This window comes from Lynx canadensis, chromosome F2 (assembly GCF_007474595.2).
Source record: "Lynx canadensis isolate LIC74 chromosome F2, mLynCan4.pri.v2, whole genome shotgun sequence".
NCBI classification, from domain to species: domain Eukaryota; kingdom Metazoa; phylum Chordata; class Mammalia; order Carnivora; family Felidae; genus Lynx; species Lynx canadensis.
Genome location: NC_044320.2, coordinates 78,602,863 through 78,624,525, shown reverse-complemented (window position 1 = coordinate 78,624,525; position 21,663 = coordinate 78,602,863). Strand labels below are relative to the sequence as shown.

At 38.9% G+C, this 21,663-nt stretch overlaps 1 protein-coding gene across 3 annotated transcripts in view; it reads right to left on the bottom strand.

Moving 5' to 3' along the window:
• Window positions 1-3,896: 3,896 nt before the first annotated feature.
• Window positions 3,897-21,663, bottom strand: part of PCMTD1 (protein-L-isoaspartate (D-aspartate) O-methyltransferase domain containing 1) — a 69,441-nt gene continuing 51,674 nt past the window's right edge. For all 3 annotated transcript variants that reach the window (XM_030304573.1, XM_030304576.1, XM_030304574.1), the window contains exons 4-6: window positions 17,789-17,960; window positions 15,837-15,960; window positions 3,897-8,145 (exon numbers count right to left, since the gene is read on the bottom strand). In XM_030304573.1, the coding sequence (XP_030160433.1) occupies window positions 7,778-8,145; window positions 15,837-15,960; window positions 17,789-17,960 (664 nt within the window). In that variant the 3' untranslated portion in view covers window positions 3,897-7,777. The remainder of the gene's footprint in view (window positions 8,146-15,836; window positions 15,961-17,788; window positions 17,961-21,663) is intronic.

Sequence of the window (21,663 nt, the reverse complement as noted above, 5' to 3'; positions counted from 1 at the left end):
CCAAATTAGCTTTTACATGAATTTTCTACCTGAGTGGTCTGAAAACCTTAAAAAGAGGTCATGCCCTAGTAGTGCTTCTGGCTTAGTCAAAACCCACAAAATGTAAGAGAAAGTTATAAAAGCCTTAGAAACATAGTGCACAGGGGCACCTGGGTGGTTCAGTCAGTTAAGCGTCTGACTTCAGCTCAGGTCATGATTCATGGTTGGTGAGTTTGAACCCTCTATCAGGCTCTCTGCTGTCAGCGTGGAGCCTGCTTTGGATCCTCTGTCTCCCTCTCTCTGCCCCTCCCCAACTCGCGTGCACACGCTCGCTCTCTCTCAAAAATAAACATTTAGAGGAAAAAAAAAAAAAATCATGCACAGAAGCCCACCTCATAAGAGTTCAAGTATATATGGAATAGAATAGTAGGGCCTGTAGGTTTAGAGAAATGAATGTATAAATAGCAGAAATTTATAAATAAAGAGCAGAAAATTATAAAAACAACCAAACAGGTTTGAAAAAGAAAAATTAAGACATTAAAACCCAACGTAAGGGTTTAACAGCAGATTTAAGGCAACGAAAGAGAGAATTAGTGAGTAGAAGATCAATTTGAAGAAATTATTTTAAATTCATTGCTGAGAGACAAAAAGTTGACCAATATTTATAAGGAAAAAAATGGCCAGTTCCAGAACTGATGAAAGACACTAACCCACACAGCTACGAGACAAATACCAGTAGGATAAATGAAAAAATTCATACCAAGGCACATTTTATGAAACTAGAGAATTAATGCCAAGACAAGAGTATTTGCAATGTCAGGACAAAAATCTTTAAAGTACAAAGATAAAAGACAGATAACCTTCAAAGGAATGGCTATTGGTTGACTTCTCAACAGCTGTAGTGAAAGCCAGAATGTAGAAACGTAACTCCACTGTTCTATGGGAAATACCATTAATCTAAAATTGTACGGTCATACTTTTCAAGAAGACGAAATTTTTCCAAACAGGAAACAACAACAACAACCACAACAACAACAACTAAGAATTAGCAACCTACAGTCTTTCACTAAAAGAAATTTTAAAAGATGGGGGAGCCTGGGCGCCTGGGTGGCTCCATTGGTTAAGTATCCAACGCTTCATTGTGACTCATGTCATGATCTCACAGTTCGTGAGTTTGAGCCCCTTGTCCGGCTGGTCACTCACAGCACAGAGTCTGCTTGGGATTGTCTTTCTCTGTCTGCCCCTCTCCCCCTTCTCAAGATAAACTTAAAAAAAAATGGGGGTGCCTAGCTGGCTCAGTCAAGTGTCTGACTCGATTTTGGCTCAGGTCATGATCCCAGGTTTGTGGAATTGAGCCCTGCATCATCAGGCTCTGCTGAGTGTGGAGCCTGCTTGAGATTCTGTCTGTTTCCCTCTGTCCCTCTCCCCTGCTCGCACGCTGAAATTTAAAAAAAAAAAAAAAAAAAAAAAAAAAAAAGATGTATTTTAAGCAAAAGAAAATTGTAATGACCTAAGACCAAAAAAGGTATAATGAGCAGAAAACAAAACAGTGCAAATGTGGGAGTAAAGCTAATGGCATACTTTAGGGGCTTACATATTTAGAAATAATACATACAATATGTTAGTCTATTAATTTTGAAGTGATGACTTCAGAGCTGAGGTGTCCTACGTGCCTTGCCTCTCTTAGGAAGATAGGGTAACTTCAGACTTTGATAAATTAGGTGAGTGTTTTAAAATATTGAGCGGGGCAGGGAAGGAGCACACATAAACAGGAATGGACAAAAACTAAGAGAAAACAATTATCCTTTAAAAAGAGGAGAGAACAAAAATATTGAAAAAGGTGTATAGCACAAAATACTCGGTACTAATATTTAAAATGAATGTAAATGGATGGATTGCTTTAAGTAAAATTCAAACTCTAACTTTTTAAGAGATTCAGCTATATGTTAATAAGAAACCGCAAAAATAAGGATATAGAAGACATTGAAAGTAAAAATTTTAAATGCTACATAAGTATAAAACCAAATGGACTTTGAAGAATATAAAAATATAAAAAGGGTTCCCACATACCATTAAAGGTTCAAATCGCCAAACGGACATAGCAAACCTAAAGTGTAGTGTCATCGTATCAAAATATACAAAGCAAAAATGGAAAGAACTACAACGAACGGACATTCTACCATCAAAGTGAGAGATTTTGCTGAAAATCACAAAAGCACAGAAAAAATGTTTACATAGACTGTATTAGATTTGAATACAGTAAAAAATTTGACTCAAATGACATTTACAGAACACTATACTGAACAACACAATATGTATCCTAAGCACACCATGCCATTTATTTAAAATGACATTGGGGCACCTGGGTAGCTCAGTCAGTTAAGAGTCCGACTTTGGTTCAGGTCATGATCTCCAAGCTTGTGAGTTCCAGCCCTGCATCAGGCTCTGTGCCGACAGCTCGGAGCCTGGAGCTGCTTCGGATTCTGTGTCTCCCTCTCCCTCTACCCCTCCCCCATTCATGCTCTAAAATAAACTTAAAAAATTTTTTTAAATGACTTTATATGGGCAATAAAATAAGAAACAAGGCTGCTCTTGTTCATTGCTTCTGTTCAACACTACAGGAGGCCCCAACTAGCATATATGCAAACAAAAACAAAATCCAAACAAAACAATATCCAAAGGGAAAAACAAACTGTCTCTATAAAGACGATTTGGTTATCTATGTAGAAAATTTAGAACAATCACAACAGTGTTTTAAGTAATGTACAAAAACCAATACAGAGCAAACATAATTTTAATAAACATTACAACAGTATTGAAAAATATAAAACATGTACACATAAAATCTGAAGATGTTTGAAACAAAATTGTGTACCTTTACTAACACACTTAACAAGATGTAAAAAAAAGTACCACCATATTTATGGATCGGAGGACTCCGTATCATAAACATGTTACCTCTCACATAAATTGATCTATAAATTCAGTGTGATTCCAAAGGAAATCCCAAAAAGACTGTGTGCATGTAATCCGAGACGCTGGCTCTAAAATGGTTATCAAAGTCAAAAGGCCCAAGATTGGCCAAGATATTCTTGAAATTTAAGTTGAAAGGACTTACCTCACTAGATCAAGAATTACTGTAAATCTGTAGTAAGAGACTGTGCAATTTTAGCACAGGAATCCATAAATGACTAAGAAAACAGAAAAGAAAATCTGGACACAAAGCACAAACATATGAAAACTTAATTTATGATATTTGAAACTGCAGATCAGAGGAGGAAAATGGGACTTGTCAAAAAATGGTGTTGAAACAGTTGATCAACTATGTACAAAAAAAGAACTTATTATTTCTCGCTTTATGCAAATATCAGTAGCAGGTGTACTACAGACTTAAATGTGAAAGACAAAAATCACAGAACTTTCGTGAGAAAATACAGGCTAGTATTTTCATGATCCTGGACCGAGGCTGTGTGAAGGTGAATCTCGCACAATTAAAATGGAAAACGTGGGGGTGCCGGTGTGGCTCAGTCAGTTGAGCGTCCACTCTTGATTTCGATTCAGGTCATGATCTCACGGCCACGAGATTGAGCCTCACATCCAGCTCCACTCTGGGCATGGCGGCTGCTTAAGATTCTCCTCCCTCACCCTCCGCCCCTCCCCTACTTGTACCCACTCTTAAAAAAAATGGGGGACAGGGGCGCCTGGGTGGTGCAGTCAGTTAAGCGCCCGATCCTTGACCTTGGCTCAGGTCGTGATCTCATGGTTTGTGAGTTCAGGGCCTGGCATCGGGCTCTGGGCTCTGTGCTGATGGTGCAGGAGCCTGCTCAGGATTCTGTCTCTTCTTCTGTCTGCCCCGCCTCCACTTGTGCGCGCACGCACACACACAACTTTCTCTCTCAAAACAAAAAAACTTTTCATTTTTTTAATTGAAAATTTTAATTCACTAAAGACACCACAAACAGAATGACAACAGAAACCACAACCTGACAAAAGAGATTTGCAATACACGTAACTGACAATGGGTTAACAGCCAGAAGACATAAGGAACCCTGAAAGCCAATTTCTTGAAATCATTTCCAAAAGACTTGAATAGAAGCTTTACAGAAAGGAAACCTAAGACCAAGAAACACTCGGAAAGGTACAAAACCTCCATAACCAGTAACAAAGCCTCTGTAACACTTCACACTGCTCAACACGCACAGATCGCCATCAGACGCAGGTGAGGTCACGGAAGAGCTGGAACATGAGAACGTGGCAGGAAGGCACACGCTGTTCGGCTATGTTGCACCATCTAGTGAAGGTGAATGTAAACATGCTCTATGATCCAGCAATTCTACTCCCAGGTGTGCACTGTGTGAAGGCTCCTGCACGCGTATGGTCGCAAGACATGCTGAAGAATGCTGCCGACCAAACCAGCTGACGTGACAACGAATGTCCATGGACAGCAGAATGAGCAGATAGACTGAGTTTGCGGGTGCTGACTCAGCTGCATACAAAATGGATCGATCTCAGAAAGGCAGTGTGGACCGAGACAGTCACCTGCAGAACAAGAGTAGAGCTCCACTTGTGAAGTTCAGTATGTATGAGGCCAAGTGATACACTGTTCAGAGACACGAACATATGTGGTAACGCTATAGCAAAGAGCAAGGTCGGGACTGACACAAAAGGAATACCCCCCAGGGGAATAAAGAGGACACTGTGAAGGGCACCCAGGTCACGGTGATGCCAGTAGTCAAACCCAGTAGTAGGTACACCCGTGTACTTACATGTACGCTGAATTATTATTCCTTGTGTTTTGCATATATCTTCTAAATATCCTTCATATATACCTAATACTTTATAAAATTAAAAAAAAAAGCCTACACTGTCTTCAAAGGTGGCAACACTCCAAAGGAAATGAGATGTTCAAATACAGACAATGAACCGTATACAATAATTCAAGCATATATCCATTGGTATAGAGATTTCCTAAATTAGGAAGAAAATGCCAGGCTACCAGAGAACAAAACTGAATTACATGCAACTGCTTATTTAAAATAACGTTCCGAGTCTTCCCATGATTGAACAGGCTTTGCTTCACTTTTGTCCTCTCAAACAGCTGGAAACCAATACTTAACCTTTTTGGTGTTTTAAACGTGACGCATGCTGTTTTAATGACATTTTTGTTTATTAGGACTAGAACCAAATGTATCAACTAGTAAGAAGTGTAGACTTAAACTGTCTTCTTGGTCGTTATGTCTTGAGGTTTATCAGGTGCTGAATGCTATTTAAAGTCCTCTCCATCTAGCTGTCTGACTTCGGAGACTCGTGCTATCTCCCTAGCCCTCCTCTCTACAAAAGAAAAGACTAGATTATTTCCACTGTTTTATCTGGCTCTTAGAATCCCATGACTATAGTCCTCCTCATCTTCATTTAATTTTACCTTTCTTTGCTGCTTTTTCCACCTATAAAGCGTAATTATTCACACTCAAGTAACCATGAATTCATTAAAAAATAAACACGAACCCAAAATATTCTTGATCATTCTAATATATTCCCATTAATAAAAGGGCTTTCACTTTAATTTTCATTTATTTCTACTTCTTTATTTAAAGTCAATAATAAAGTCACAACTGTAAAATGGATGCATTTAAAAACACAAAAGATACATTTCAATGACAAAAATATGTAATGGCAACGAAAACCTACTGTATACTTTGCCAAGGTCCACAGAGTAAAAGACCATGTGAGCAAGTCAATCTTCAAATATATCCTTAACAAAAACTCTCTTCTGAATAGTAAAATCATCATTTAAGAATATGTATGTTTACTATCTGGACACGAGCTCCAAAACCGACAGAGTGAGTATGGAGAGGGCGGCCGGGGGGGGGGGGGGGGGGGGGGGGGTGCTGGATAAATACAGGTGGGCACCAGGAACAATACTAAACTTCTAAAACTAACATTTAATTTAAAATAAAGTGACCATTCCTAACAGATGACAATTGTATCAACTATTTTTTTTCCTTGATAGAAAAGAGATGGGACATTTCTTAACAGTAACAGCTTAGCAATCATCTAAAAAAAGAAAAAAATTGTGGAGATAACACCCAACCCCCCCAACCCCTATCACCTAGCCCTATAGTCACTGGTATAAAACAAACACCTTCCATGAAATTATCTTTCCCATTACTAAAATACCCTCATTTACTTGAGATAATTCATACTTAGAATATTTCAAATGCTCATTTTTAAATGTGTAGAATTACCAGAGCTGAGATTTTTTAAACCAACTATGTATTACTAATAGTTGAATCTTTGAAAAGAGATAATAACAATCCTTTTACTATGTATCAGTTGGGTTTCCTTAAACATAGTTGATCAACTACGGGGAACAGGGATGCTGGTGGTAATAAGAGATAACACTCAAATTTTTCCTTTTAAAAAATACATAATCCATGTTACATGAAGTAGTAAGTATGTTCCATTGTGTACTTTCTTAACAAGGAATGACTATTTTCAGGCCCTAGTGGGAAAAAAAGGAACAAATCAAAAATGGCATTTACTGTTGTATCGCTGATAAGCTATAATTAATATTCAAATGATGGATAGTTTAAGTGTGTGCTATTAAGAAAAAAGTGATCATTAGAACTTCACAAAAAACAACAACAACAACAAACAACCCACACACCGTGAGAAAGTTAAATGAGCACAACATAGGTCCCAAAGATTACACTATGATTCTGAATTGGATTTTCAAAACAAGAGGCATCTACAACAATTCCTGTGAACATCTCCTACACGACAAAGATGAGTTTCTTTCTGAGGCTAGCTCAGTCCTACCTTGTCAAAGACAAAGCTTCAAATGAACCAGAAGTTCCATTTGCTAAAGTGCACCTGCTTCTGAGAGCAACCCAAGAAAGGGGCCGTTACTCAAAGCTTACTCCCTACCTGTCTGTCGTATCGACAGTCATACACAACAGTGGATTTTTTTTAAAACCAAACACTTTATACAGTGGACAAGAGAAAAACCCATCCTACACATACTATCTTCTAAAACTCCAGAGAGTAGGATAACCTCATTGTTTTTAAATACTGAAAATGTAAAGGGTCCATACAAATCAAGAACTGTATTGAGTATATACTTTTTATTTAATATTCACTTGATGTGCTCTTAAAATCTCTAGGAGAGAAGCAGATATTTTCCCATGTCTTTTGGCAATAGATTCAAAAGCAAAAGTAGCAGTGCCACTGAACTCCACGAAACTTTTTTTTAAAGCTAAATTATTCAACATCTGTATTGTTATTGCACTCATAGATTGCCCGGGATACTACAGCAACTCAACAATAGTGACTGCAACCAAAGTAAGGTGAGTGGGTCTACACAGCGTTTTATTTCCTAATTCGCTCAGAAGGTTTTCATAGAGGAAAGGAAAACAACTGCTGTTCAAAAACCAGTATATGCTTAACAATTATGTAACCTTCTATGAAATGAAATGTAAGCCTCAGCACTACAAATCTGTCAGGAATCAGAAAAGGATTTACGGTATACAAATCTTGAGTATTGTTGTATTCCACTCTTGAAGTCACTCTGAGTTAAAACAGCCTTTTTTCCAAGATTTAAAGAAAAATATATTTTATAAAAAGGGATTCTTTTTAATTACTGAATACATCATTTTTATTACTAAGACAGAAACAAGTTATACCTTTTCCACTATAGTTCGCTCTGTTGAAAGAATTCGCTCTCTTTTAACTCCTAACAAATGCTACATTTTCAAGACTAAAGGAATTATCAGTAGGCATTCTTTCTTCTTGATCTAAGTTATTTTTCTCTAAAATATGTCAAGTAAGCCTTTAAAGATTCAGGGAGAGGGAGTTTCATGATTTTTTCTCTCAGTAAATTCTGAGGTGGTTCCTCTGGCTTCATGGCATCGCTGTGATCTTTCTCGTCCTCTTCTTTGTTATTCTCCTCCATTTTCTCATCCTCCTCACTGTCTAGAGGCTGAGGGATAAGCTGATTACCCACAAATACGTAAGTATTGATTCTCTGTTTAACCCTCTTTCTTTTCCTTTTGGGTGGAGCCCTCTGAGGAATCCCCTTGGCCTGTATCTCATCATTTATGAAATTTCGAAGTGTACGTCGGATATAAATGCGAGCCAAGTCTTGGAGATTCCGGACAGCACAGGGAGCTAAAAAAAAAGAAAAGCGCAAACAAAACACACACACAGAACACATAAAAAAGCAAAACATTATACACTGCTCATTTCTTCACAGAACAAAATCTTTCTTAGCAAACGTTAGAAACCACCAAGTATAAAACCTCTTCTTTTTCTAACAAAGATTTCAAAGGTGCTCTCTATATGCCACGCCACCATTCTCAATTCTGTGGAAAGCGCGGAGGTGTCAATGTGTAGATATGTGTGTATGTGTGTCCCCAGGTATATGCATGAAAATTCTTTGAAAGAGGAAGTAACAACTTAGAAACGGGTTCCGTAAGAATGAAGCAGTTAGGGGATAAGAAGAGAAGACAGATTTTATACCACATATATTTTTTTATATTTTTGATGTTGAAAACCATACAAGAGAACGATCTATTCCTAAAACTCAAAGGCAACATTTGAACGACTGCCTCAGTCTGAGCTTTAAAGCTTGTGCATGTGTGTGTACACACACACACACACACACACCGAGTTTTCCTCTGTAAATCAGTAAGTACAACTTAGGCAAAGGCCCGCCAGAAATCATGCTGTATACAATGTAATAGGCCAAAACAGGCCAAAACACTGAGATTTCCTTCAGTTATTGATGTTTACTTCTATCAAATACAGTCAGTCCTCCGCTCCCATCTCCCACAGATCTACAAACCCATAAGCCCTAGAACACATACTCTTCCTTGTAGCCTGCTCTGTTCCAATGCTTTAGACATAGAGAAATTAATTCTCTCGTCCCACTTGAACTTCATTTCTCCTAGTTGCCATCCTTGTGGAAATAAAACTACCATCAAGGAGCCTTCTCAAATGCCTGAACGAAACAAAACATAACCCTCCTCAGTTAAACAGCACTAAAAACTCTCCATGTATGTTTTATTTCTTTACTTTTGGTACTCTTTTTCTGGATACTTCCCTTGCAAACTTTTTTGTTATAACCTATGAAATCCTGCCTTCTGTAGGAACTCTTTGGTATGTGGCCTCCCTCTACCATCAGACTGTAATTGGCCCCCCTCTACCATCAGACTGTAAGCTCCAGGAACGAGGGGCCATGGCACTTCCTCCTTGTGCTCCATACAGGGGCCTGCAGATACTAGAATTGCACAGTCTATCACCCTGTCCAAGGCTCTGAGTGCTTCCTTCCCCTAGACCCTATCACAGACTGGATACACACTGCAGCAAGGGACAGGGTTTTTGGTGAAACTCCAGCATGGGAGGCCTTTCTAGGCTGATTCAACGATCCCTCAGCACATACGTAAGTGGCCCATGACAAAATCTTTTCTTCAAACTTTTTTCAACTCCCCTACTGCAATCTGAAATAGAAAAGAATTCCCAAGGGCCATACTGGGCATGTTCGACTAAAAACCATTTGTTCTACTGTCTGGGCCTGCCCCCAACTATCCAACATGGAAACTGAAACATATAACCATTTGAGTTCAAGTCCTGCTTCTGCCAACCATGAGTTTTGTGAACACTGGTTAAGTAAAAACAGAGGGGAAATCTCATCTCTTATATGTTAAAATGTGTAAACTACCAACCTGTTCTGCTTATCGCCCAAAATTGTTAAGCTGTTTCACAGTCACTCAACAACCATGTGTTAAACTATACGCCAGGTACTGTTAAAGAGCTCATTTAGATAGAGTGAACGATTTAGACTAAGAAAGTCCCTGCTCTTATGGAGATTATATATTTGGGGGAGGGATAGATAAAAAATAATTATGACAAAAAAAGAAGATATGAGAAAAAACACCAATGACACACAAAGTAACACGGGGCATGGCTACTTCCGACTGGGTAGTCCCAATGGTCTCCCCTAGGAGAGGCGTGTCTGAGCTAACATCTAGACGATACGAAGAAACAGCCGTCTGTAAACAGCTTCGTGCACGGGGAATGGCGAAACACGAGAAGGTGAATGAGCTTAGCACGTTCAAAGGGCTGAAAGAAGGCCGGTGTCAATGAAGTTTAGAGCAGCAAGCAAACAGTAAGGGAGGTGATCAGGGGTGATCCTACAGGCCCTGGTAAAAAACGTGCCTTATAGCAAGGGTTTTAAAAAGGCGGGGTCACAATGCGATGAAAATGGCGCTGAGGGTCCGCTGTGGAGTGTGGATCATAAAGAGAGGGAGCAGTAATCCACCTGAGAGCTGACCACACTGTGATGCAGATTAGAGTAAGGGAGGTTGGCAGTAAAGACGCAGAGAAACGGACAAGTCTGAAACACGCTTTGAAGGCAGGCTGGACGGGCACTGGATGTGGGAGGGTTTTTGGCCCAGGCAGCTTGGTAGATGCGACTGTCAATTAGTGACACGACAAAGAGGAAGAGTAGCTGGGGAGGAGAAAATCAGAACTCTGTTCCGTATGAAATCTGGAATGTCTGTGAACATCTCCTGGAAGAAGATTTCAGAACGGAAAACAACAGCGACACGCTGGCCACCATCTCTGCGTGTTAGAGGCCACAGCACGCTTAGCGCTGAGGAAAAGGAAGTAGACAGAAGTGAAATAACTTGGCCCCGGTCACAGAGGTCGTAGGTGACAGGAGGTGGGACCTGAACATGGGCGTTTGACTGCACGGTCTCTGCTCCTGCCCAACCGCAAGCAGCTGAATCATGTGTCTGGGACTCAGGGGCAAGGCCAGGGCTGGGGACAGAAATCTGAGAGCCAACAGCCTCTGGCGAGCACCCAAGGGGGAGTGTGGACACAGAAGAAACCTGTGCCTGAGTGAACACTGAAACAGCAGGGGTGGGGGAGGCTGGTGGAGAATAAATCTATAAAAGAGTCTTGGGAATTTTAATAAAAGAGCTAAGAAATAGAGCTATAATTAGTCTTTTCAGCTGGTCTTGGTTCTTGCACCTTGCCCTCATTTTCGGTATTCTCTTTTAACACCCGGATTATGTTCGTCCTCTGCCAACACTGCTATTCCAAGGACACTGTTAGAATGATGAACCTTTCAATCCTAAACTGTCAGAATACCTCACTTCATAAAGAACCAACTAGACCCAGAATGGAAAAAGATTCAGACTTAAGTCCTAAAATAGCACCCACAAGAGTTTCATGTAAAGTTTGTCTAAATGATACACAAACTTTTAGATAATTCTCAGAATTGAAAATATTCAAAATCCCCCCGTATTTTCTATTCTTTAACACTCCCTTGTTTGTAATGCTTCCAGTTATGAGTTAAGGATTTGATACTCACCCTGACTACTATTAAAATTTTATTTTGAATCAAAGCTTTCACTCCAAAATTATAATTAAGGTTATCTCTAACACACACACGGAAGCTCTATTTGTTTCCCAAAAGGTAGTCTCTGCAAAGATTTCACGGGAACCTAGCAGTCAGCACTTTCGTTTTTATTAACAAAGACTGAAAAGGGCATTATATTTAGGCCAATCTCACAAAAGCACTGATTTGGGGCCACTTTTGAACCTACAAAAACAGCAGCTTCTATAAGTGGCCACATAACTGTTGCCACTTATGAAGTCTTATGAAGTCTTATGAAGTCTCTTGCCCCCTGAGATTTTGAACAAGAAATATACATTTGGCTTTGCATTCCTGACGGAGCTCTGAAAACACCTGGGGGTTACCTAAGTGATAAGAGCATAACAGGTTCCTTTCAAGCACCCCTGGGTTTATGCTAATAAGGCAACTTTTGGTCAGCCCCTGAGTGAGTGGGCTGGTTGCCAGAGGACTGGAACTTTCACCAGCACCCTCTGGGAGGGGACGAGGGGCTGCAGGTTGAGTCGGTCGTAAATGGCCAATGACTTAATCAATCAAACCTCCATAAACAGCCTTCACTGCAAGGGTTCGGAGAGCTTCCGGGCTGAGGAACACGTGCAAGTGCCAGAAGGGCCCTCAGGGGAGGCGCGGAAGCTGGGTCCTTCCCACAAACCCTCTGAGCCTCGATTCCAGCCGGCTGTTTCTGTGCTGGCCCCTGTTACACTACACCCCGTAATCCAGTAAGTGAACTGTTTTCTTGGGTTCTGTGAGACACTCCAACAAATTATTGAATTCCAGAAAGGGGTCACGGGAGTTCCTGACTTACAGCCAGGCTGACGGAAACACAGGTGAAAACGTGTACCTGTGGCTGGGGGCTCAAGTTGGAGGAGATGGCGGCAGCCTCGTACAAGCCCTTTAACCTTCGGGGTCTATGCGAACGGTGGTTAGTGACAGGAGGGGTCAGATCACAGGACACCTAGTTGGTGTCCACAAAGAATTCGAGAATTCCTTGGGGTGGAAAAACCCACATGTCTGCGAGATGAAGTATCTAGTGGGTGGTGTATGGAGGAAAGTTTTGCCTAAGTTGGTACAGAATTTTTCCCTTTTTCCTTTTCCCCTTCTATAGGGCCCACCTGAACTTGAAGCAGCTCCTTTAGAATGTTGCATACCACCCCGCGAACAAAGGAAAGAAGATGTGAATTGAATCAAAAGCAGTGATAAACCTGAGGAAAATTCTAACTACATTTTAGTAACTATTTATATAGGCAGTTTTATAGCTACAAAATACACTTGCCAGAAATTTGCATGTGTATTTTTTTAGTTCTCTTTTTTTGCTAACATTCTTTCGTAACTTAATCCCCTATAATTAATGAAATAATGTTCTCTAATCAGCAATTTTAACAGAAGAAACTTGTTCTTATTTTCCAAACATCCTATTAAGTTTTGACAAATAGTATCTTCAGAACATTTTCGTTCTGTGAACATTATTCATAAAAAAGCTTTTATTTTTTACAAAATCGTAATTCCTGGCTCATCTTTATGCTATTGGGAGCTGATGATTTTTTTTCCCTTTTATTGTAGAGACTTTCGAGTATGTATACAAGTGAGTAATAGTGTAACGAACCCCATGTACCACTCAGCTTGAACCCTCACCATACAGCTAATCTTACCACACTCCCATTTCTTCCTCCCAAATCCACCACAGACGATTGTGATGACAAATTTGGATAGAACGTTTCACCTGTAAGTATTTCACAGGTATGACGGATTTTTTTTTTTTTTTTAATTTAGGCTCTTCCCCCTTTTATCCCTTTCAACCAAACTTATGCCCCTACTTTACATTCACAGTTATGTCCATCAACCCACAGAGGATAGTCTTATTAACTACCTAGAGCTGTACTGTATGGACATCTTTAAAATGAGAAAGAATGAAAATTGCCCATTTGTAACTGTGTTACTGCAAAACCACATTTACAAACTAGACTCCTCTAAAGGACACTAAACTAGGGAAACTGTCAGATAAAGAGGAATGTCTCGGGCTACAACAGTCTCCATGAGAAAGTGAAACACCTAAATGGCTGATGCACAGAAGTCCACAGGGACCTCTATAAGGACACTTATATATCTTTACAGATATACATTATTACATTTGTGGTTAGGCCACCGTGTCACAGAATTTTTTTCATTACTTCTTTTTTGTGACTCTCTAACCTGTTATGATAGGTTAACGAAAATGGTCATAAATATGACCTGTAATTCTAATATTGGGAAAACAGGAGGGAAAGAATAGTTTTACTTTGTTATTATTATTATTATTGCTTTTAGTTATTGCTTTTAGCAAGGAGTTGAAATATTCAATGATCTTAGTACGGTATGGTCTACTAAATATTATAGTATGTAGTATATGGTATATACATACACCTATATATACGAGGGAATGTGTGTGTATGGTCTACCGAAAAGTATCCTTTGAAATAACTGTACAATGCATGTGAATACAAGTGACAGTTACTTGATTCTGGTGTTCCTAGCACCAGTCCCTTTCAGTCCCAGAATACATCTAGCACGTGTCTCTGAACAGACAGGAAGGAAGTTTAAATTCAACATTCCAGCAGAGCAACTTTACTAACAGAATGGATCTTTTTGATAATCCTTTTTTTTTAATCATTCTTATTTTCAATTTTCTATATACTCAAGTTTCCTTATGTAATCGTCTTATGTCGCTCCGTTGTGTAGATTGACTCAATTTTGTGAGTAACGTACAACAGCAAAAAGTACATTCGGAAAAAATGGCTGATTAACACTTTCCGAATTGTGAAAGGTTCAAATTTTTTTTTGAACTGAGAGCCTGATTTCTTTCTAAATGAGATTAATGTAAGAGCACTGTGTCAGAATTGATGCATCTTGTGAATCTGGAAAGAGTGGTCAACAGGTCTCTCCGATGGCAGCTCCCGTTACAGAAGAACGCTAGGAAGCCCTCTCCCGGGGTCTAGGGAAGAGACCCCCCCTGTCGCTCACTGCCCCTTACTACAGAACCACATGGGTCTGTCTGCACCACCACATACCTTCGTCCCCACGGCAGGAGGAGTGGTCTGTATGGTTCGTGCGTGCGAAGCAGCTGTCCACGTGTGGCCTTTCCCTGGTCTTTTCCTCTGCTCACCTGCATTTATGGAGCGAGCCCACACGACGGGAGGCTGGCCACTACTGCCTGTGGCTGCGTGGATAGTCTAATTTAAGGGTGTGGACCTAAGCCATATTCCGCCCCAACTCCTTTAGTAGGTGATAAAAATGACGTTTCAATTCCTAGCTATCTGACCGCCAAATCCTTCTCTCCATTGGGAAGAACGTGGAAGAGGGAAAAACAGGCCACAAAAACCACGTAGCTCACAAAAGGGTAAAATAAACAATGAAAATAAAGTTACATGTAAAGCCAGGTTCCTTTGAAATATATTCATTTAAAAAGCAAGTTAAAGCAAGAAGTCTACCATGGTAAAGTTAGTTCATTTTGGGGAAGGAACCTTACTCACCGATTTCCAAAATCATGATATATCACAAGCCAATTAATATCACTCTTACCTCTGTTTCTACTTTCAGCTGCAGTAAGTTTATTACTTTCTCTTTCTTGAAATACTGTTTTTTTCTTGATTTCCAACACAAACACCTCTTCTCTCTCCTCACTCTCCCCCAAGTGCTCTCATCCATTCTCATAGCTGAAAATGCCATTTTTAGGTTGAGGATTCCCAATTTACACCTCCCCTTGTGCAGTGGGTTTACAACCATTTGACTACCTGCCACGTGCATGCCAACAGGAAACTCAAACACGGCCAGAATAAAATACCTGATCTTCCTACACCTATTTCCAAACTATTCCATCGCCAGTCCTGCAAACAGCAATAAATGGTACCACCACTCAGCTAGCCGCTCAAGGCCAAACTCTCCATCCTTCTTTTTCTCTCTACCACCGCCTACAATTCAGTCTACTATTTTTCTACCTTCGAACAAGTCTATCCACAACCAACACTGACTTTACCTTTGATAAGGAAAGCCCTGTATATAATCTATCTTCTATACTCTAGCCAACCAACTTCGACTACCCTGAAACTTGTTTCTGGTCTTAGAACAACCAAGCTCTTTTCAGCTCAAATAAAGGCTGTTGTGTTTGTCATCCTTCTGTGTAGAAAATGACAACAAATTTAATAGAATCAGTAAAGTCACAGCTGTAATTAATAAATTCATGATTTCTTTGACCTGCCCCTTCTTTTCATATGTCCATGAAGGCAGCTAACTGTGTCTGGTGCAAGGTAGGGGTTTTAACCCACCCCCACAAAAAAGCTGAATAAGTCTGTTGAATATATAACTGCATGTTTATTTGATTTTTCATAATCATATAGTCCATTAAATCCCAACCATAAGAGTTTAACAACAGTCACGGTTCAGTCGGAAAGGACCAACAGTTACTTACGGAGTCCTACAGAATCTGGTTTGCCATTATCATTCTTACTTGGTTGTACAAGTGGAGCAAATGAAACAGCAAGGATATTTTTACTTTCCCAAGTGTTTTGTCCAGTTCGCATAATTTGTGTTAACTATTTGGAGGAAAACACAGAGACAGAATAGCTTAATCCTGGAAATGCGATCGCCTTACAGTCACAATTTTGTTTTCATGGAATAACTGCCAATGGTTGCTATATAATCACCTGTAATTTGAATGCAACCAAATTACTATCATTTAAATACTTACCATAAAATAATACAGAAGAAATCACAAATATTTGCAGCTCAAGATAGATAAATCAATGTATATAGAACATCCAAATATGGTCAAGTGACCCATCATGTTATATTTGGGGTCTGATACCTTCTAGGGGTCTCATTCCAACCCACACCTCCAGTGGATCCCAAATTAGATGTCTCACATAGGTTCAGTTGTTTGGTTAAAGCATTATACAAAGCATTAATAAAACCACGTTCTGATTACTGTACCAATGAGTCAACTTCATGGTTGCCCATGATGGTCATAAAATGCAGATTCTAATTCTAATCGCAACTTAGTATTTCACAAATAAACGTAATTAATCACAAGAGCATTACAAGTTTTACCTACCTGGCAAAAACTCATCCCCAGTCCTTGGAAAAAAAAAACTAGCTCAGTACATGGCTTGATCAAGCTGAATTAATATCTTCAATTTCTATTATAAAAATAAGCCCATTTGACATTTGGATGATAGTATATAATTAATATTTAATAAAATACCAATGGGAAGCCCTATCTTAAAAATATTTGGAAAGGTATTTTCAACAGATAACAGAAGATTGTTCATCTGGGAGTCTCAACTCTGGAAGCATTCAAGTAACAATGTTTCTCCAGGAATGTTTTTTAATGAATGTTTTTATATTATGTCTTTTTAATTACGGACAAACAATTTGCTACAGAGCTTAGTGCATGGTAATGGTGAAATCTACTGAGTTGCAAATAACATGCTGTGATGTTAAGGGACCCCCTCCCCCAAGATTATAAACTCCAAAATGATGAGGCAAGGTCCCAGTTGTCTTATATAATTTATCTCCTACCGTGTAAACCATAAGGCGTTTTAAACATCTCAAATTTAGGTTAATATGAATATTAAGGATTTGTTTTGAAATACATTTTTATAAAAATTTTTTTTTGAGAGAGAGAGAGAGAGAGCACACGTGTGAGCAAAGCGCAAGCAGGGGAGGGGCAGAGGGAGGCGGAGAGAGAGAATCTCCAGCAGGCTCCACAGGGGTTGAGGTCATGACCGTGAGATCGTGACCTGAGCTGAAATAGAATCAGACACTTACCCGCCTGAGCCACCCAGGTCGCTCCATGTTTATAAATTTTTAAAGTAATTTCCTTTTGAAAGAGCCACCCATTTCCTGAATACATTAGTATTTCATACACTTACTATCCCTAATAATTCCAAACCGAAGGCAGATACATAACTGAAAAAATATTTTCAAATGAGTCTATGTCATACTAAATCAAGATTTAAAAATTTACTTGTTTCTTTAACAGATTTAAGAAGTCCAAACCAAATCCCAAACAGAATTTCTCTTTTCTACTCTCAAAGAACTAAAGAATGTTGGAAACTGAGTGGCTGGTAGAGATCTTCACACCCAACTGAACAGCTCTGGGTACAAAAACTGTGGGAGGAAGCAACTTGGCAAACATCACACAGGCTAAGCTCTGGGGAGACGAAAATCTCTTCAAACCCTAGTAGAAGGATCTCTTCTGTATCTGCTTTGGTTCAAGAGTCTGTTTCAAGGTTTTGTTTTTGTTGTTTTTATAGCTAGATCTGTGAAGAGTACTGCTTCCTTAAAAATCACAGCCTACTTTTCACTGATAGAACATTTCCCACCTTAAACTAACGTGCTTAAGCAAAGGGCAGAAGTTACCTGATCTTCTATAGGCATGACCAGAATGCCTCCAACTTTCAGTAAGATTTTCATGTAGTTTTCATGGTCCTTCTGGACACCAGCCCCACAATAAATGCGGTCATACTGATGACTGTCAGACGCTATCTGGAGGCAATTACCAACCACAAATGCGGGTTCACAGAACTCAAATCTGCACGAAAAAACAAATATATTTTAATTCATTTAAACAAAAGGTTAAATCTAAAAAAATTAACATAATCCACTTCTTTGAAATAGTGAAGTTACCAAAATTAAGGATAAAATATCAGATTTGATTTAAATATCATATTTATGAAGTTAAAACTGATCAAATATATAGTTTTATTATCAATGATATAATTCACATTTTTAAAACAACCTGTTTTTTTTGCCATACTGAAACTTCACTTAGGGCCTAAAAAACGAGCATAAGGAAAAGCTCCTCATGATACCAATCTTGTGATGCCCCACAAGTGATATACACTAAGTTCACCTTCCACTGCCCTTTCCGAAAAAAAAAAGAAAAGCCGATGGGCCAGCGGCCACGAAAAGGGCTCGTGCAGTCCACATCTCTGTTTGACATTTCTGCCGTGGCTAACAGTGGCAAAGCTTCGTCAGGAAAGGACGCACTTCAGCAACCACTATGATTAGGGAGATTTTAGCAGAGCTACGTTACAGGGCTGTTATGTGACTGCTGCTTTGGCCCCTGGGATCTCCCTATGCAACAGAAGGAGATAGGGTTTCAAAGCAAAGGCATCTTGGCCAGGCTGCCTGTTCCTGGTTACAGTGTTGGTTCATGGTATAGAGAGTTATGCTTTTACAAACTATCCTATTTAGACTCCTACTTTATTCCTTAAGGTGTAACAAATCTGTAAATAGTTTCTAACGTATAACATTAATTAAAACCCAATGCACTAATAAAACATATAATCTTTTAGAAAACTAATTCATGGAATATCCTTTTACTTTTAAGTTGATTAACGTTAATATGACCACACGTAAAAGTCAGGCTATTATTTGAGGATGGAATAATCCATGTTAAAAGTTTCGGCATGCGGTAAAAAATGACAAAGATTGACTCATAATCATTTCTACTTTGTAAAACATATCCTGTCCTTTGCTAATTAATAGACTTCTTACATAACAACTTTTCATTAAAATTCACTAAACAACAGACACGTTATATTCACTAATGTTTAAAGAAGAGTTTACCAGAACTATGCCCTGTCTTTTGTCCCCTACCTTCTTAGTGGAGGCTTAGAGGTGGGGTGGGAAGGGTTGAGGAGTTGGGATGGGATGACTTATCAGTGTACCCTCTCTTCCCCATACCCCCACACTAGGGTAGAGTCCATGCCTCATTATTTCTTTCACTGTAACTGCCTCGTCGCTGCTCACACTTTTCAGGTCTCCCCTCCATCATTTTGCTCCCTACTGCAGAGGACGGAGTGAAGCTCCTTAGAGTGCCACATGGGGCTCTTTATGACTCTACCATCAAGTTGTCCTGCCAGATTCATTTCCTGCCTCTGCCTTCCCTGCTCTTCCCCCTCACCGCCCCCCCAACACACACACACATACTGAATTGCAGTTGACCCTTGAACAAGGCGGAGGTTAGAGGTGCTGACCCCCTCCCTGCTGTCAAACACCCGAGTATAACTTATGACTCCCCCAAAACTTAACTACTAACAAACTACTGTTGACCGGAGGCCTCACAATGATAACATAAACGGATGACTAGCACTTTTTAGTTACATGTACTTCATACTGTATTCTTACAAAAAAGTAAGCTAGAGAAAAGAAAATATTAAGAAAATAAGTAAGAGAAAATACATGTATAGTACCGTACTAAAATCTGCATTTAAGCCGTCCTGCACAGTTTAAGCCCATGTTGTTCAAGAGTCAACTGTGTGTGCTTCTAGTTGCTTAGAGGAACTAGCACAAATTGTTTGGAAATCCTGTAGCTGGGTACATGCTGCTCCTTTGACTGAAATACCCTTCCCTCTTTCCTTCCCTTGATAAATGCCTACCATCCCTTCAAGACACAGTTCAAGTATTAGTTTTAGTAATGAAATCTTACCCAACTCTATTTTAACAGTATCTCATTCTTCCTACTAGCATGGTACACATAAAAGTGCACCTAGGTTAGGGCCATGCTTAAATTCCTTTTAAACTCAAGATTATGGTATGACCTATGATTGCCTAAAATATGGCCAACATATAGTTTCTTGACTTTTAAGTATAAGATACTGTGGATCATGTGGTTTAATCATTCTACGAAACTCACAGTAAACATTCTTTAACAAGAAAACATTAGACTATTTTCAATGAAATCTAAAAATCTTTATTCTTATAAAAATTCATCTTAAATAATTTAATTTTATGATAATTTAAGTCAGTCTTATTTTTTGGGAATTTGTATTTTAAAAATTAAATTATTAAACCTCTTTTATCAAGTCTATTAAATCAACTTAAAAATATGCTTACGGTTTAAAAAGCTTCCTATTTGTTAAAAATGCATGATAACTTACAGAACTATTACTTGAGACAACACCATTACGAGTACACAACTTACGATTAAGACCACTTCTCAGATTAGTGACAGTTTATCCGTCCTCATCCAAGCAAAATTAATTAGAAATAATTTAGTGCCTGATTCTAAAATCAAAGGTGTGATTCTGGTCAAATTTCCTAAGAAGCACAATTCATTAAGTGAAATATTATTTATCGAGCCCAGTTGTGTGTAAAGATTGGAAACAGAATGGGAAACACTCAAGCCTACATCTAGTGGAAGAGACAAGAATCAAAGAATGTCACTAATACAGATTTACAGCTATAATAAATGCTCTAAAGGAAAGGAATATGATTCCATAAGACTAAGGACGAAAGGAAATAGACCTAGGGAATCGGAGAAAGGCTCCCTGAGAAATGTCAAGATGAGACAGGACAATCTAGAACCACAGGGGAGCCAAGATGGTCGTCACTAGCCACATGTGGATATTGAGCCATTAAAATGCAGCTAGTCCAAATTGAGCTGTACTGTGAGGATAAAATTCACACGGGATTTCAAAGATTTAGCCCAAAATAAATGTAAAATAGCACAATATTTCTTTTATTTATGTGTAGGGGCGTGTGTATTTCAACAGCCACATAAACTAAAGATACTAAACAAATACCCTTCTGCTTATAATCTCTGACGAGGCGCTTCAAATACTTTCTCCTTAATCCAGGCTTCCCTTTGAAACATTCCCCTGGTATTCCTTTCTATTTCTGTGAATAGTTCTTCCGAATTTTAAATGTATCTCCATCACCTATGACAGTCCTCAGAATACATTTACTAAGAGAACCATACAAAAAACATAAATGTTTTCTACCTATCCACTTTGAATAGGGACCCAAAAAATCTTAGGACTAGAAGAGAAACTTGCCCAGAAAGATACAGAAAAATATGTGCCTATGATACTTTCTGTAACAGTACGATGATCCTTGCTGTACTAAACTGGTCACTATAAAAAGCTGTAACTTCATGCTACAGAAGATAGTTTTTCTCAAAATGCCAAAAAAGGCAAAACTCCAATAATTTCAAAAAATCCTCACCTTTAATGAATAAATCAACTGTCCTATAACTGAAAGGTACTTTTTTGGGCCTTTCAGAAGATCTTAAATAAGCCACAATAACATTAGGAAAACGACCTCATCTTTTTTCCCCCTAGAATGCAGATCAGAACAAGTATATTTTGCTTTCTCTTAGGGAGTAATCTCTAAATCTATAAATTTCTACTAATGCAAATGGAACATATATTTCTAACAAATACATACGAGTTCTTTACACTTTCATTTAACATAGTCAAATTAATTTATTTTAACAGAATATTCGAATC